At 41.1% G+C, this 19,387-nt stretch overlaps 1 protein-coding gene across 1 annotated transcript; it reads right to left on the bottom strand.

Moving 5' to 3' along the window:
* Positions 1-8,449: 8,449 nt before the first annotated feature.
* On the bottom strand, positions 8,450-12,153 carry LOC111405491 (sorting and assembly machinery component 50 homolog). The gene is made up of 4 exons (XM_023034398.1): positions 11,501-12,153; positions 10,374-10,859; positions 9,438-9,953; positions 8,450-8,812 (listed from the first exon to the last, which is right to left on the bottom strand). Exons 1-4 carry the CDS (start codon positions 12,023-12,025, stop codon positions 8,732-8,734), a joined length of 1,608 nt encoding a protein of 535 aa, XP_022890166.1. The 5' UTR covers positions 12,026-12,153; the 3' UTR covers positions 8,450-8,731.
* Positions 12,154-19,387: the final 7,234 nt, after the last annotated feature.

The following is a 19,387-nucleotide window of genomic DNA, read 5'->3' as shown; positions in this document are numbered from 1 at the left end:
CCCAGCACCACGAGCTCTTCCATTCTTTGATGGAGCTTGGTAGATCGAGCACGAATGGAGTATGGGAACCCTATGAAGTAAGGTAGTACCACCCCCCCTCGGCAGTTACCTTAGGTATGTAAAGGGTCTGGAAGACGGAGAAGGGCATCTCCAGCCCTAGTCACGCCTCTTTTCTAAACATCCAGGAGCCCACCATTTGGCTCCAGGAGTTCGGATTGAGTTGGGTCGGGGCTAGCCCATAGGATCTAAGCACCATTCTAAAGAATGGATGAATTGGCAGCCTAAGTCCGGCCCTAAAGATCGCCTTACTGATGGCCACACAACCCGGCCTAAGGAGCAGGCCCTCTCTTCGGGGCTTGGGGAGGATCAAATCTATGCTATCTAGGATCCTATACTCTACCCTAAGTCTCTCCAGGTCGGCCTCTCTTAATTTACATGGGTAGTCCGACGCCCCCCAGTGCACAGAAGTATCTACTGGGCTATCCGGTCGCTTCCATATTTTTTCCCCCCTATTATCGCCTCGACTATTTCTGAGGAGGTCGCCATAATGGCCTCGTCCATCCTCACTAGTTCTAACCCCCTCCCTAAACCAAAACTCCCCCTAGAAGCCATTTTTCAGTAGTTAAAAGGTACTGAAACTTACGAGTTTGAAGGTTTTCCTAGCCGAGAATGGGCATGGCTCCCAACTGTCACCTTGGAAATACGTAACAGTTGTCAAATCATTTAACGCCTAAATCACCTCGGTTTGAGCTCCTCACTCAAATTTACAAAGCTTAGATGCACCTGACGCGAAGTCTCCTGTGGGTCATCGCCTCGGCAGCTTCATTCCCTCCTAAGCTTTACAAAGTTTTAGCCATCTCCCAATGCGTCGTCCCCCTGTGGGTCAGCACACCGGTGGCAGCTGCGTTCCCTCCTAAGCTTTACAAAGTTTTAGCCATCTCCTAACGCGTCATCCCATGCGGGTCAGCGCACCGGTGGTAGATGAGCTCCTCACTCAACTTTACAAAGTTTAGACGCACTTGACGCGAAGTCCCCTGTAGGTCATTGCCTCGGCAGCTACGTTCTCCCCTAAACTTTACAAAGTTTTAGCCATCTCCCAACGCGTCGTCCCACGTGGGTCAGCACATCGGTGGTAGATGAGCTCCTCACTCAACTTTACAAAGTTTTAGCCATCTCCCAACGCGTCGTCCCACGTGGGTCAGCACATCGGTGGTAGATGAGCTCCTCACTCAACTTTACACAGCTCAGACACGCCTGATGCGAGTCCCCTGTGGGTCATCGCCTCGGTCATCGCATTGACCTTTTTTCCTACTAATCGTCCTATCTTGCAGCGCTTCGACCTCACATCGGTTATTGTTTCCCTTACGCAGTAACGAAACTTTGGCGCATCTGCCTAAGATCATGGCTTCGGTTACTGCAAAAGATCGACCTACAAGCTCCCACGAGTCACGGTCCCCAGTACCGAGGCATACACATCCGGTCAGGAAAGCAAGTCCACCTATGATATAAATATTCATACCTGGACTTGGGGGACCACTGTTACGCCCCTATCTGAACCGCTTCGGAATGCCAACCACTACGCATTCCGACCTAATAGACACCCATCCAAAGTGTTTTCAAAGTGATCTCACCAATATCAATGACCTGGTAGCACACTGTGAGATATAGGCGATCCTGTTGAACTGATCGAAGCTCCCTCGCCCCTAAGGCCGAGGCCAAGTGGACCTCTATTAGAAGATCCGTCGCCAATTTCAGAAAGAAATTTTTGCCAAGATCCTCTCTGCACCTAAGGTTTAAATTGATTTGACGTCTCCATGAGGCTAGTTGATGTGACTTATCAACTTTATGTCAACTCAACTCAGGAGAAACAAACTGTCCACCCACTCTACAAACGCGGCTGATTGACGCCTATGAGCGGACGCCTCATATCATCAGATGTATACACGTGTCCTATATCCAACGATTCATCCCACCTATAAATACCCAAAGTTCGGCAAGAGGCAAAGGTAATGAAACTCTTACTACATAGTACTCCATATCAAGTTTATATATTTTCTCCTCTCCCTTAGTGTTTTTGGACACAACCTCTGGATACTGTTCCGACCACTCGAATCTGACTTGACCGTCGGAGTGTATACGACCGCCACCACCCCCGCTGGTCTTGGCTGTGTGCGTCTAACCGTGCATTGATTGTGTGCAGGGAGGAATACTTAGAGTAGCTATCGGTTGACTATATGGAAGGTCCAATTTTCGAGGTCAACATATTATATATAATATATTCTATATATTATATATAGAATATATAAAAAATGGAATGAATGGATATGGATGCTACAATCACGGAAGCAGTTACCAATTTAAACCTCAATCTTCACGAAAACGGCCTCCTTGTTTGGGGGAAAAAGCTACAAATACGATATCACAACTGCAAAATTTTTCTCCATAACCGTCGACGGAATCTGCATTTGATAAACGCTGGTTCGATTCGGGTCACAAAAACAATCGGTAAGTACCTATACACGTCCCTGAAATATGCATTTTATGTTTGCATCTAAACAGGGTTTCACCACAGACGACATATGTGTGCATTTTCTACTCGCGAACGTTTGGTGTTCGTGGTATTTATGAATGCCGAACCAGTCAATCATGAAATATTGTGACTAACACGCGAAGTATGGGTCTGTCACCAGATATAATTTTGTTGTCATAGAACTGGTAGGAATGAGGTTTTATGACTGCAATTCTACATATTGGAATTACATCTATTGTGAATACACACGGCATGCTACAAAAGCAATTTAGAATGCATCTGTAATTGAAACGTATGATATTTGACCAGTTTTGTACTAAAATTTTCTATCATCTTCGAAATGCATCTTTATGGATTCCGAATGTCTCATTCCTGACATGTGGTCTAGCACATGCAAAGCATTATACTGTGACATGAAGAGGTGTGTTTGTGGATTTGAGACCATAGTTCTAGAGATTGAAAATATGGTTATGGTGAAACCGCATGCCCAAGTGTGAAAATCGTACATGAATGCGTCCATGCTTGAAACATGGCTTTGTGACCAGTTTGCTTTTCCTTTTTTTTTTTGTGTATGAGATCTGCTTCTTAATGAATTCAACTTATAGTGGTTTCTATGACCTAAAATTTTACGCATTAAATGTTGCAGAAATGGGAAGTGTTCACGTTTGCTTATTATACGCGGCCCGTTCATCATTAGTATTGGTTGATCGTAATCTCTGTTATGTGAAACTTGTGGACACAGTAATGACGGAATTCGATTTGGATCCTGCAAAAGTCGTTGTCACAAAGAGCTACTTGTTGAACGTAGATTTGCCTCCTGTCAGGATAAATAGTGAGAGCAACGTTTTGTTGTACATTACACCGAAGGTTATAGAGCGTGATCCATCCAAATATCCCATAAACATCGAGGTTACAGCTGCAAAATTCGAACAACAATCTATCATTTACCTAATTACTGGACCTATTGAAGATAATCTATCTTCCAAAGGATCGTTGTTTTCACTATAGGAACTATCATACGACATTTGCGAAGCAGTAGTCGAACCATCTGTACACGATGATGTATATGTGGTCACAATTGTCCTCGAACCTGAAGCAAGAAATGTAGAAGAGGGTAGGGTGTTTTGTAATAAGGAGGTCCTGAAGTTGAGCATGTCTTTTATGTCATTCAAAACATGTTTGAGTTTGTGGTCATTCGTTTAGATGGGAAGGAATATCTTGTCAAGTGTTCGCATGAGGGGTGCAACTGTATTTGCAGATCGTCAAGGTTGGGGAGAACAGGCTTTTTAAGATTAGAAGAATTAGTGACAGTCACATATCTGAATAATCTGTAACTATTTTGATAGATATATGAATATGAACACTGGAAAATGACTATGCATGTATAATCTGTGACCTACACAACGTGTTCTGTGACCAATGAAATTAAATAATGGAATGCTAACCTCAGTATTGGGATTTGCTGTTGATACCCAACATCGGAGACATACGAGTAATGTTATAAAATCACTTGTGACCTATGGAGTTTTTTGTCGTGGGATCTGTGACCTACTAAATCTGAGATTATGGTATTGAAATAAGGTATTTGTGACATACGGATCATATCATACGTAGATTGTGACCTGTAGATGTTGGTCGCAATAACATCTGTGACCAATGATTTATATCGTATGCTTTAAAGTTAGAGAACTGTGACCTTTGACAATATTATTAAATTATTTTGTGATCTTCAGATATTGATGCCCTATTAAAACTATGACATGTGACCCATGCACAAAGATCTGTGACCTGAGTGTGCAAATGTTAATTGTAACTTGTGCACACGGCCTATGAGCCCTGACTTTTGTACACAAATATGTGAATTGTGACATTTGATCATAAATTAAAAATTTTTAACCATGTCACCTTTGTACACAAAATCGTTTCTTGTGATCTAGGTAAATAAGTATGTGACTTGTGACCTGGGTAAACAATTCTGTGACCTGGGCAAACAAATCCGTGACCTTTGATTAAGAATTGAATTAGAACATAGACATGATCATATGTGACCTGTGACTTGGGCAAACAAATCTGTGACATTTTAACCAGTGATTAACAATTGCCTTATAACATCCATATGATAATAAAAGACATGTGACCTGATAGAGTGTAAGTCATATGGAACATTCAAATAATAGTAGAAACGCGAAACTATTACAAAATCGAAAGACACGTGAGCAACCACAATTCCAGTCTATTTCATGAACATAAATGATTCAAAATATTCATGCATCATGTTTCCAACATTCATAAACATCGCACATCTACTAGTCACTAAACTGGGATTCCACAATCAATATATTTGAATGCTCTCTCCCTTTGGCTTCATCGGCTTTGTCGGCTTCTTGATTTCCTTTTGTTTAAAGAGTAATTGGGCAATGTCCATCCTAGCTCAACTAGCATCAAACGTCATCGGCATGGATTTCATATATTTCCATTCCTGCATCACATTAAATAAAATATGAAGTAAAATCTGAAAAATTAACAGCACTCAATATAGTTGATTAGGACCCACCATGAAAGATTGCTTAATTTTTCATCTCTGTTGATTACTCATACAACCCAGATGAAAAAAATGAAAACACTATTTTCCATGAAACCGGGTAACAATCCATATTGGACACACCCACCATTATAGTCACAGAACATAATGGTCACAAGGAACATATTAATAGGTCACAAACGAAAATGAAACACACTACACATTCCATACATTCTATATTGTTCATATTGTTGGTCACAATACATATTCCATACATTTGAAATTAACAGCACTCAATGTAGTTGATTAGGACCCACCATGAAAGATTGTCTAATTTTTCATCTCTGTTGATTACTCACAAAACCCAAGTAAAAAAATGAAACATTATTTTCCATGTAATCGGGTAACAATCCAAATTGGACACACCCACCATTATAGTCACAAAACATATTGGTCACAAGGATCATATTAATAGGTCACAGACGAACATGAAACACTATTTTTCAGACGGTAATAGATATGCATAATATTTAGCAATATAAACCGTATTTCTTGAATTGAAAAATTTTCCAACCAAATTTATAGTTAGTTGTACGTACTCACCTAATAAATTTGAAAAGTGAATTACCCATAATCTCAAAGGAAACAAAATTAACTTACCTCCTTCAATTTGGGTTTTCGCGTTTCAATCGCAGTTTTGGGGGTTTCTTCACGAACTCCGTTTGTGACTTTCGGCCTTCTTCACTTTCAAATGCTTCGCCTGCTTTGGATCGTGATTTCCATTCACAACTCCTTGTAATAGCCATTTTACAAGGATCCCATTTACAAACCTTGACACTGCTTCGCTCCTCTCAAATAGCAAACTGATAGGGAGGATTTTGTAGATTTTAATTAGGCACTTTGAGATTAACTGAAGAGTGCATACGACTATAGAATGAAATAAAGGAAGAGATATAGTTTATTAAATTAAAAATTCTTTTCATCATTTTAACATAAATTGCGGTATTAATTAGGATGAATAACTCTTTTTTTAACTATAAAAAAATACTAATTAAAACCTGATTATTGAAATATGAAAGGTATTCTTTGATTTCTGAAATTGGGATACTAAAAGTCGATTAGGCTGTAATTTGGGCTATATCTTTTTTGGAAATAATTCAGGCCCAATCTATTTTGTAAAACCGTGTTTTTGGATAATAAAGTTTTTGCCTCTAAATGGGTTGGGGTGTGCCGTACACGTGGCACACCCCCAACCGTTGGATGGAGATGGTTCAGTGGTTTGATACTTCACTTGACTCTTGGTCTTTTCGACGAGATAGTCTTTCAGTTTTCTAGAATTCTCTTTTCTCTCTCTGTGTGAGGGTTCTTCGTGTTCTTTCTCTCTGTACATTGAAACCTAAATCTTTGAGATGTAATCTCTTCTTTTGTTAGAAAGGGAAGGTTGAGTGATCTGTGTGTGATCTCTAAGAGGAATTTTGTGTGAGAAAGAAGGCTAGATAAAATCGAAGAAATCCTTGATTTCTTCAAACATTTTGTACAATTTATTTCTGAAACTTAGTGGAATCTCAAGCATACTCTTGATTGAAGCTCAACGGGTGATTAGGTCCTTTAGACTGAACATCCGGACTCCTTTTGGAGTAAAACATATCTGATGTTCTTTTTGTTCGAGTTTTTACGTTTCTGCAGTTTTTATTGTATAACTATTCATTCTAAAATACATAATATTTTAACTCTGGGACCAACAGAAATGTTGAATCAACGCAGGAGTACAAGACGAGATGCTTGAAGCATATGCCAAGGTTGGGCTAAGAAAAATTACACTAGTTAATGGTCGAACCTTAAACTTTTAGCAACGAAATGTGACAAGATGGTTACATTTGTGAGTAAATTAGACCCTAGTGATTTAATTGAATTTTTGCTGAAAGCTCCATGACAGCTAATGAAGTTTACCTCGAAGAATTAAGATTCTCTGCAGTTTCTGTTTCCAATTTTTTCTTCAATTTGTCGTACATCAGGATAAAAATGTCGTTGTAAGGCGACTTTACTTGCTTTCATCGTAGCGTACAACATGTTTGAAGCAAGAATTGTCGCATAGCAGAGGAAGTGCTATAACGACTTTAAACCGCATGTTATATAAAAGCTGATGTCCTTTCATAAAGTTTTGACCTCTTGGGGAAAAAAGATGCGTACAAAATCACCCCTGTAAATATAATTCTTTCCATCTTCATGTGATTTCACAGCCACCAGACGAAACATCTTTAGTTTTTGCACTCAATGCACTTGACGTAATTCAACTCTATACTTTTCCTTTATTGCAATATCTTACTAATAATGAACACTCCAACACAAGATTTTTTTTTTAATTTTTTTTGGGGGGGTAAAAAAAGTAAGATGAACACGTTGGGAACGTGAAAATTTAAATTATTCAAAATTTTAAAGCTAAAAATGATAAGTTTATTTATACTTTTTATTATAGTACAACAGATGGGCATGTCTGAGGAGTATACTTATTCTACAAGTGTCAAAATGTAAAAAAATATGAAAATAGGAAATATCACATTGCTTGTCAAACACATATCTTGCGTTGCTCAAAGAATGTCAGTGTCCAACATGACACATCATATATCGAATACGAACACGCTACTCGCGCTTCATAGCATTCAGCTAACCTATGCTTCTCAAAGCCTTCACATTTTTATACTTTCAGTAATTCTACAATATGTCATTTAGTCTTAAACACCCATTTCAACCTTGTTCCATTATTATGCCACCTCGTTAAGTCAACACTTCTATCCTTGTAGGCACTTGATTTCACATTAAATTATAATTCATTTTCTTATCTCGTTTTATCAACTACACATTCTCTAATAAACTAATATTGCACAAAACCAAAACTGTTGCCGATATTATTACCCGTATTCAATACTAGGTCATTCATAGCATTATTATACCTTCCGAAATCTCATTTCTTATTTCACCTGGAAAGTTCCACCACATTTTTCTAAAAACTTGAACCTCTCTGGTAACTTTTCATTTCTTATTGATCATATCTAGCATCATCAACCAATCTTACACAATTAGAATCTCACTTAAACTAATGTTACAATCATTGCACAACTACCTATCTACCATTTGTGTAAAGATAAATCTATTTGCCTAAACTAGTGCCACTTTCAAAGCTCCAGTCTATCCTTATGAAGTACATATAAGCCAACATCAAAGCATAAATTATCCAAAGTTTATGTTACTTTCTTTACTTCAATCCCCGGAAGTTGTAATTTTCATGCACTCTTTTCCCAAGATAGTACAGAAAGCATGTCAAGAAAATAAGTGTTCATGAAAAGATTCCAAGGACGACATTCATTAAAAATTAAACTTTATCTCACAGAGAAATAGGATACAGTGGGCACCGCAGATAAATTTAAAATTAAAAATTAAATTATCTAACAATTTGAATTAAAGGTCAAAACCCACCTTTGCTAATAACTTGGAAATCTTATTTATTTGTAAAGGTGAATCACAAAATTGCCTAAATTTAAAATTACAAATCTTGAAATAGCCTAAATTGGCTGGTTGGTTATAATGGGAAAATTTCTGTCATTTACCTTTTGCACATAAATCCTTGAGTTCAATTCAATGTCATTGGATATCACGAAAGGGACAAAATTACCAAACAGGAATTATAGTGAAGAGAAGCTAAACTGCACACCAGTCTTCCCTTGGTCATGTTCGTGTTGTTTCAGTATGTAACAGTAGTTAACCTGATGATAATGGATCAAGCTGTCAGAGATATCACACAAGTACTTAAACATATAATAAAAGACACAATAAATCCTTCTTAGGACTACAAAAGTGCTTCAAGCGGATTATTATTGTCCTGGTTTTAATCCATATTTCTTCCAGAAAAATAAAATAAAATATGAATTTAAAGTTTTCCAAGTTCTTTTGCTGCTTTTCTTTCCCTGTTCGATCTCTAGTTATTTATGGATCTTAGTCAATTTATTAGCCATTTCTCTGAAGTACTTATTGACTATTTATGGTGAAAAAGATATAAACATTACCAGTTGAATATCATTCACAATCTTTATTATCTGATAGTAGAGCTTGTCTCGTGAATGTTCAAGGAATATCAATGCCAAAATAAAAAAATTGAAAATTTACTCTCTGCTGGACCTCAAGAACATGAAAACTGACACTCCCAGGAAAGAAATTTATTGATTATCTCCCTTTTCCGTTTTTATCTTTTAAACTGCAGATAAAGCATATTCTGACAGATAAAAGATGGCCTATTTAGAAACGAATTATCCTACCAACTGGTGGTTTGAGGCAACGTCTTTTACCAAAGTCAACAAAATTCAATGATTAATTTCATGGCAAAAGACTGACCTCCATACGGAATAGCTTGGTGGGTACAATGATGCCAAATCCTGCTGAGCATCGAAAGGATTCTCGCAATTTCTGTACTGACAATTCTCGATATGCATTTTCCGTTAATTTAGTCAGGCTTCCAGTGCAGGCAAAAGCATGGCCATGGATACCAGCTTCTCTAAGCACCCTCAAGGGAAGATCAAGGGACAAGTCTGCAAAAGCCGTGACAGCAAGGTCTCCTCCAATAAAATCCACTCCAGTAAACGCATAAGAGCTTTCATTATTAGAGTTTCTTCTTTCTTGCCTTCTAGGCTCAGCAGGGCCTAGTCCCCTTGCTTTGAAACCTAAAATTGATGTTGGGCCCCCCAAGGTGCAAACTGGAGAAGCATTACCACCCAAGAAGAACCTCTCCGGTAAATATGAAGGTGTATTCAAGAACCCTCTCCCCCATGGGAAAATAAAACCACCTGAGATTCCAAAGTTCAAAGCAGCATGGTAAAATCCCAAAGGAACAGCATAACGAAGATCAAATTCCTGTTCAGAAAATACCAAGCATCAAATTAAAAAAAAAAGAAAGTTAAATACAAGGTCATAGAAGGGCATGAATTTTATCAATCACACTAGGATGTCTTCCAACATCTCATGCATATTGGCTGGTAATTGCATCATATATTCTAGAGTGGAAGACATTCCGAAGCATGTGGAGTCAACAACAATACATGTGTGTTTGTGCTGTGAATTTCAGTTTCAAGTTTGACCTCAAGTTAGGGGGGATACCTGATAGGTCATGCCATATTAAATAAAACATAAAATCATGTCATGGATTATAGGATATCAAAATCAGAAGAGATAAATTGATTAAACTGTAATGAGGCTCAAGCAAAAATACAAAAGAAACTTTGAAGGCGTCTCTGATTGATAAATAAACAAAGGAAATATAAAGAATAGTCAAACCTGACGAATAAAACGCAAGCTTCGATTGTCTGGAACAAGACCACCGATGTGTGTCGTGGAAAGGAAAGCGTATCCTCGAGTTGGCCTTAGAGGTGAATTTCGCTGGTCAATTTTAAATGTGTACTTCAAGGCTGAAAGCAGACCATGTCCAAGATGCCTCCTAACTGAGTGAGAAGCCATTTGAGATGGATCGATTAAGGTACGCCATGAGAGATTATATGACACATCATGATTCCCAATGGATAATAGGCCAAGTGACATGCCCAGTGCTTGCTCTTTATAAGAAGAAAACTTCAACCAATCTTGGGAAAGAAGAGATATTCGAGCTGTTAAAGGTGTGGCCAATGCTTTGAATTTGGGAACAGAGACTCCGGCACTAACCTCTGATGCTTGACCCCAGCCATAAGCCACGGAACCATCCCATAAATCTCCATAACCAAACAAATTTTTCAGCTTAAGAGATCCTTCAAGAGACCATGACCTAGCCTACAAAAGTGCATCATAACATCAAATATCAAATAGAGAGTGAATTTCAAACCACTTCTACAAAATTAAACTTAAATAAATGAGAATCTTGAGCTAGCATTGGGTCAATTTCATGTTAGTATATCTGACTCTCTTAATGCTCACTGTATACAAATCAACCATTGCCCTTTTTAGCACAAATTAGTTGTTTTTAGCTTTCTACCAAGTGATTCAACATATTTACTTTTTATCGTATAGAAATAATTAATCAAATGTGACTTTGTCGAACAAAGTTTACAAACATTTTGCTCGAGTTAGATGTTGTTGAACTCCTGCAAGAATTTCCTTCTATCCCTTCTCAAAACTAGCCTATTTAACTTCGAGTTCACAAAAAATTCCACGACTTCCAATCACACTCTCGAATGCAGCTATGTGAAAATTCTAGTTTCACACACCATTAACCCCATACATCCCATTGCTATTGATACGCATAATTTACTATTCACATTGTCATATTCAACCGGAGAGCAATTGGCAAACTCAAAAACTAAATATCCCACGCATATGGCATAAACTAAATTTCCACTATAACATTTACATACAAAATGAAGAGTTTATCAATGTGAGCATAGTTCTTACATCAACAATCATACAATAGTTACCTCGGGTTTGGAAAAAATCCCTACATCACCGGTGAGCGGGTTTTTGGCCTCTGAAACCTCCACCACAACATTGGCAGTGCCAGGGAGCTCGGGCGGGCCAGCGTCAAGAGTAATGTTCACAGAATCAAAAATATCTAGGCGCTGCAGCCGCGCGTTGGCAACACCCGCAGCCTGGAGCAGCTGTTGTACCGTGGTTGCGTTCTTCAGCAGTTCCTCGATCTCAGCCTCGATGATTGAATCTTTGGTTTTCGTGTTGCCCTTTATCAAAACATCGTGCACTCTTACTGGGACTCGCTCCGTGGACAGGCGCTTGAAAAGGGACTCCATACTGACCCGATCCGTACGCATTTGGGCCTCCGGAGTTATGGGTTGGGTTTCTTCGTCGCCTTCGTCTGATTCATCGTTGTCTTCTTCTTCGATTTCTGCTTCGAAATCATCAAGGTCGTCGGGTTCGGGGGTGGGATCCCTGGGATTCGGGTTCTCAGGTTGGCCCGGGTGGGGGGCGGACTCACTTGAGACTGCCATGTGTCCCGTATCCAGGGAGAAAGATGGGGTGGCTGTGGGCGGTTGGCGGTGATAAAGGAAGGGAGTTTACTGCAAGCAGGACGCCGCCGCAACTGCGAGCATCCGTATATAACATGTTTGCCAAACCTTAAAACAAGTCTACTTCACTTTTAAGTAAAAAATTACCAAATGATAGTACCAATATTGCATACCCGAGGACTATTCCTCGAGGACTGCCCACATGTTCCGTCCCACTTTTCTACCAAGAGGTCCTCGAGATATGGTAGTCCTCGACGACTATTTTAATCCTCGAGGAATTGCTCACACGATCATGGAAACTCACCTCTTACTTCCTCGAGAATATGTTCTCGAATCAGTATTCATTGAGAGTTCCTCGAGATATATGTATATGGCCGACGAACAGACACCTAAACCTCCAAGGACTCTTTATCAACTCTAACACCACTAGTCATAAAATTCTATTATGAATAAGACATTCTTCCCAAACAGGACTCCATTGGATAAATATGTCCAATTGGCACAATCCTACTAGGAGTACACTACCCACCTCTATAAATACTAACCTTGGACATTATTCAAGTACGTTCTCATTATTCTCAATGTATAGCCTCACGCACATAATTCCCTTTCTGACTTAAGTATCGAAGGGGCGACGAGAACATACCTCGTTGCCTTTGTTTTAGGTATCGGAAGACTACGATCGTGCTCATTCAAACTCCTCAAACTCGGGAAATCAACATGTACAATTTTTGGTAGCATCATTGACGTCGTCTATGGGAAGCGCTACCAAAAGCCATGGTTAACACGCGATCAGGTCTTCCTCCCGCAAGCCCATCCGCTCCCATCCCTCATCTTACTAAAGATCAATCAGCTCTTCAAGAAGAGTCGTCAGGAGTGCTCACACCCCAACAAGCAGTCGTCACGACTGAAACCTTCGAAGAGCTACGTCAGTAGGTTTCCACGCTAACGCAACTGTTGAGTCAAAGAAATTCGTAGCCGTCACCAGCGCGGGCAGATCATGGTGGTTTTATCTGACCAACAAACCCCGCAACTGGCGGAGTAGGAACCCCAGGTATTCGTAATATAGCCTCGGGCTTAAGGTCGGTTGGTATGGATTACGGAGAGATTGCCCGGATCATTCAAAAAGGAATTACAGTTAGCCTGCAACGGAATGCTCGGGGGCCAATGGGTTTTACACCTAACACCCCATTCACGCCTATGTTATTGTCATATCCCCTGCCCGACAGATTCAAATATCCTCGTATTAAAGAGTATGGTGGGACGATCGACCCAATCAACCATCTCAATGTATACACCGATGTCATGAATTTGCAAGTTGCGCCAAATCAAGTTATGTGCAAAGCCTTCCCGCAAACGCTGACTAATGCTGCTAGGGATTGGTTCTCAACATTAGAGTCCAACTCCATACCTTTATTCTCAGATTTGGCTGATAAGTTCTCAGCCTCTTTTGCAAGTAGCAAGAGAATCAGAAAGACTGCGGCCTCTCCCATGCAACTTCGTCAGGGACCAAATGAAACCCTTTTATGACGAGGTTCAACAAGGAAAGACTTCAAATACTTGACCTTCACATTACAACGGCTGTCTCTACCCTCACATACGCCATAAGGTGTGAAGTTTTCAAGATTTCCTTATCAAAGACCCCGCCACAAACAGTGACCAAGCTCCTCACTCGAGCTGAAAAATACATTAATATGGAGGAAATGCTGAATCCAAGGAGATATGGTCCTTCTTATGAAAAGGCTGAGAGCAAGAAGCAACATGATTCCCATTTCTCGACAAGACCATCCTCGGGAAAAGCGCAAGAATGAAGGGCCACCAGGGCCTCTCACCCGGTTGAACACCTCCAAGGCAAATATCTTAATGGAGATCAAAGATACGAAAGAGTTAAGGTGGCCTTCAAGAATGAAGTCGCCCTTGGACACAAGAGATATGAGCAAGTATTGTGAATTTCATCGAGATCATGGGCATACCACAGAGGATTGTCAAGCCTTGCAGCGGGAAATTGAAGCTCTCATTAAAAGAGGGTTGTTAAGGAATTATATTGGTTATGATAAATGCCCGAGGAATGATCGTGACAATCGGAAAGATCCTGGAGCTGGAAGCAGTGCTCAACCCACTGTCGGGACCATTAATATTATCATTGGAGGCATAGCATCTATAGGAGACACAAGTAGTGGGCGAAAGCAATATGCCTACCAACATGCTCATACCTCAAAGGAATCCCATGACAAACTCAAAGATGTTACTTTTGGAGCAAGAGATCTGGAAGGAGTGTCATATCCTCATGACGATGCCTTGGTCGTCTCTGCAATTGTGGCTAACTTCGAAGTAAAAAGGATTCTGGTTGATAATGGGAGTGCAACAAATATACTCTCGCATGAGGCTCTCGCTAAAATGGGGATCTCTCCCAAAAAGCTCAAAGCAGTCAAAACTCCTCTATTCGGATTTGGTGGTGGAGTCATTATCCGGGAAGGAAACATCGAGCTCCCGCTTACTTTGGGTTTTGGTAATGCACAAGTCACGAAAATCACACCATTCCAAGTGGTTAACACTCCTATGGCTTACAACATCATTCTGAAAAGACCCCTACTGAACAAGATCCAAGCTATCGTATTAACTTTCCACCTGACCATGAAGTTCCCAACAGGCCATGGCATCGGAGTAGTTCGAGATGACCAAACAGCTGCCAGACAGTTCTATGTTACTAGCATCCGAGGAATAAGTACAAACGTCATGCAACTTTCAGACCTCGAGCTCGAGCCAAGGGGTAGACTTGCCCTGGTTGAGGAATTGGAAGTGGTCGAGCTCAAGCAAGGAAAGACTGTAACTATTGGTCGGGATCTCAAAGCCAGCCTTCAAGAGGAAGTCATCAATTGTCTGTTCCGCAGCATCGATGTTTTTGCATGGAAGGTCGAGAATATGCCAGGGATAGACCCTGAAGTAGCAGTCCATAGACTCAATATAAGCCCAGGGACCAAACCTGTTAAGCAAAGGAAGAGGCAGTTTGCGCCAGAAAGACGTGTGGTCATTCAGGAAGAGGTCGGCAAATTGGTGAGAGCGGGGTTCATAAGGAAAGTCCAATACTCCGATTGGCTCGCTAATGTTGTTCTTGTGAAGAAGGCCAGTGGTAAGTGGAGAGTTAGCATTGACTTTACAGATCTCAATAAGGCTTGCCCTAAAGACAGTTATCCGCTCCCCAGGATAGACAATCTTGTGGATAGCACATCCAGACATAAGTTGTACAACTTCTTAGATGCATTCTTAGGGTATCATCAAATCCTCATGGCCGAGGAAGACCAAGAAAAGACTTCATTCATGGATGATTCAGCCATATACTGCTATAGGGTGATGCCGTTCGGGTTGAAACATGCCGGGACAACATATCGGAGGCTCATCAACAAAGTCTTTATAGATTTGATAGGGAAGAACATCGAGGCCTATGTTGATGACATGGTGGTGAAAAGCAAAGAGGTAGAACGTCACATATCCGACCTCGAGGAGGTGTTCGCCACCCTACAAAAATATCGGATGAAGCTCAACCCAGAGCAGTGTGTATTCGGTGTAGCTTAGCGAAAATTTTCGGGCTTCATGATCACTCACCGGGGGATAGAAGCAAACCCCGATAAGATCCAGGCCTTTACAGCAATGGAATCGCCCAGGACTAAGAAAGAGGTGCAAAAATTGACAGGTAGGGTAGTAGCCGTGAACAGGTTCATGTCCCGAGCAGCGGACAGGTGCTTCCCTTTCTTCAAAGTTCTTAGAGGCAGCCAATCCTTTGAATGGAATGAGGAGTGTGAAAAGGCTTTTCAGGAGCTCAAACAGACATTGGTGTCTCCTCCTCTCCTCACTAAACCGGAGCCCAGGTATACTTTGTTATTGTACTTAGCTGTGTCTCAAAATGCAGTGAGTGGCATCTTGGTCAAAGAGGTCAACAGAGCCTAGCAACCCATTTACTACATGAGTAAAGATTTACTTGACGCAGAGACCAGGTACACTTTGACCGAACAACTTGCCCTTGCCCTAATAGTGGCAGCACAAAAGTTTCGACAATATTTTTAGTCTCATCCCATTGTGGTACCCACCAACCAGCCTCTGAAACACATCCTTAATAAGCCAGACGTCTCGGGCAGGTTACTAAAGTGGACAATTGAACTTGGAGAGTTTGACATAGAGTTCAAACCCCATTCGTCTATCAAAGCCCAAGCCTTAGCGGATTTCATTGCAGAACTCACCCCAAGGCCTCGGGGGCCGGATGATAGCTCGAGCACTACAACAGATGTTTGGCAAATTTTCATGGATGGAGCATCAAACTCCTTGGGCTCAGGTGTCGGGGTCATCATCATGAGCCCGGACATGCTCGTGGACATTCAGTGTACAATCAGGTTCGAATTCGAGGCAACCAATTGTTTCGCGCGGGTTAGTCGCTAACAATTAAAAAGGATCAGACGATTGTGTAAGGGACAAACCTCTTGAGACAAAGTCTCAAAAAAGGGGGTGTTCTTTTATTGGCGATGACTTTACAATTGGAAATTAAAAACAACGTGCCTCCAATGGGCGTAAGCACACGAGTTACTGAAAGAAAAGTGTTTAAGTCTAAACTAAGGAAATGAAAATTACATGTTCTCTGTTCGAGAGTTTTTGCTTCTATGTCCCTTCTCCCTTTTATACTTCATGGACGATCAACTGCCCTAAAAACTGCTTGATCGCCCTATAACTGCTCACTTTCTTCGTAATGGCCAACTTGTCATGAAAACTGCCTTTTTTTAACTGCTGCCATTACTCTTCATCGTTCAACCGCTTTCGATTGAATTTCTTGAATCGTGGAACGTGATAGGGTTGCTTTAATAACTGTTTTGATAACTACACTTCTTGATAACCACGACGCTTTATGTTTGTTAAGACCTTGGGCGACTTGAAGGTTTGGGCGAGAATAGAGTAACAGCTTTGGGCGACTGTATGACACTCCATTCGCTCAGATTCTGGGCGACTTGCAAACTTGGGTGATGGCGTTACCGCGTTCTTGGGCCTCCCTATTTGGGCCTTCATCTTGATTTGTTTGATTGGACTTCGTTCTTTGGGCTATCTGATTTGGGGATCCTTCAATTGGGCTTCACTCCTTGGGTTGTTCGATTTGGGCTGAATTTTTATGTGTCAACACCAATAACAAAGCAGAGTATGAGGTTATTATCATAGCCATGGAACTTTCCATGAGTCTCGAACTTGAAAGCATCAAAATTTTTAGAGATTCTCAGTTGGTGGTTGGCCAGATTGACGGTACATTCGAGAAGAAAGACGAAAAAATGAGCTTTCTTAAAAGTTCATGATCTCCGACGAAAATTGAAGAGGTGTGAAATTGTGAAGATTGCCCGGGCTGACAACTGCAAGGCAGATGCCTTATCGAGACTGGTGTTCATGGGAGTAGATGGACTTGACAGGACAGTACATGTTAGATTTGTGACCGAGCCTAGCATCAATCCAACCGTTGGGGTCATGGACATTAATTATGAGCCATCATGGATGGACCCAATTGTGGATTTCATAACAAATGGGAATCTTCCAGATAATTGTCAGGCTGCAAGGAGCGTCCGGTCAAAAGCTCCAAGGTATTGCATTATTAATGGGGTCTTATTTCGCAGAGCCTCACATTTCTGTACCTTAGGTACCTTAAGCCTTCCGAATCCTCCCAAGCCCTAGAAGAAGTTCATGAAGGAGTATGCGGGAACCATCAAGGAGCTCGAGCACTAGCATTTAAACTCATAAGGTACGGGTATTACTGGCCTACCATAAAGAAGGATGCTGGAGAATATGTGAAGAAGTGAGACAAGTGCCAGAGGTTTGGCAATATTATCCGCTCTACTGCAAAAGACCTTACCAGCATCAGTTGCTTGGCTCCATTCGAGCAATGGGGGATCGACATCCTCGATCCATTTTCGATAACTAAGGGACAATTGAAGTTTGTAGTTGTAGCAGTTTAGTACTTCCCCAAGTGGGTGGAAGCCGAGCCCTTGGCAACGATCTCAGAACCAAAGATAAGAACTTTCGTTTGGAGATCCATCATATGCAGGTTCGGAATATCGAAGGTCCTCATAACTGATAATGGCCGGCAGTTCGACAACTCACAATTCAAGGATTTCTGCTCCAACCTAGGAGTTAACCACCATCTGACATCGGTTTCTCATCCCCAAAGTAATGGTCTAGCTGAAGTTACCAATCGGATTATATTGCAAGACCTCCGAACAAGGATTGGAGATGTAAGAGGTGCCTAGTCAGATGAGTTACCCTCCATACTTTGGACTTACAAAAAATTCCACAGGACTGCCACTGGAGAGACACCTTTCAAGGAGCTTTCGAAATCGAAACTACCATTCCCATTGGAATAAGGTTGCCAAGTAAAAAAAAAGTTGATCTCAAAGAAGCAGGGCGCACCACTAAACATCTCGACCTCTTGGGGAAAGTTCGCGATCAGACAGCCTTAAGAATGGCCTCTTACCAAGACAGAACAGCAAAGTATTTCAATAGAAAGGTAAGGCCATGAAGGTTCAGAGCTGGAGATTTGGTGCTATGAAGGGCCGAAGCCGCTGGTCATGCTCCGAAAAAACTTGATCCAGTTTAGGAAGGGCTCTTTGAAGTCATACGACGACTTCCAGGAGGTGCATACAATTCAAAGGATACTTGGGGAAGACCACTCCCAAGACCATGGAACGCCGAAAACTTAAAGGTATATTACAAGTAACTCACTCCACCATGTTTCAGAAATAAGGCCTACGTGCCAAATCAATTTTTTTTTATCATTAATAAGGCCTGAGTGCCAAATCAATTTTTTATCATTTGTCTGGCCTACGTGCTAAGACTGTTTTTTCAAGCCTGCATGTCAAGTTCATTTATAGAGTATATTATAGCTAAAGTTAATTCGATGATATATCACACTAAAATGAAAAGCCTTGCCCCGTGCAAGTGCGCAAAGCCTTGCCCTCCGCAAGCACTAAAAGCCTTGCCCCACGCAAGCACTAAAAGCTTTGTCCCGTGCAAGCATACAAGTCCTTACCTCCAAGGAAACAACAAAAAGCCTTGCCCCGAACAAGCAACAAAAAACACTGCCCCGCGGAAGCACTAAAAACCTTGTCCCGTGCAAGCATACAAAGCATTGCGCTCGAGTAAGCAACAAAAAGCATTGCCCCGAGCAAGCAACAAAAAGTCTTGCCCCGCGCAAGTACCTAAAATCCTTGCTCCGCCAAGCACCTCAAAGCCTTGCCTCACGCAAGTACACAAAGACTTGCCCAGTGCAAGCAGTAAAAGTCTTGTCCCATGCAGGCACACAAAGTCTTGCCCTGTGCATGCTCA

This window comes from Olea europaea, chromosome 12 (genome assembly GCF_002742605.1).
Source record: "Olea europaea var. sylvestris chromosome 12, O_europaea_v1, whole genome shotgun sequence".
NCBI lineage: Eukaryota > Viridiplantae > Streptophyta > Magnoliopsida > Lamiales > Oleaceae > Olea > Olea europaea.
This window is presented reverse-complemented; position numbering and strand designations above follow the sequence as displayed.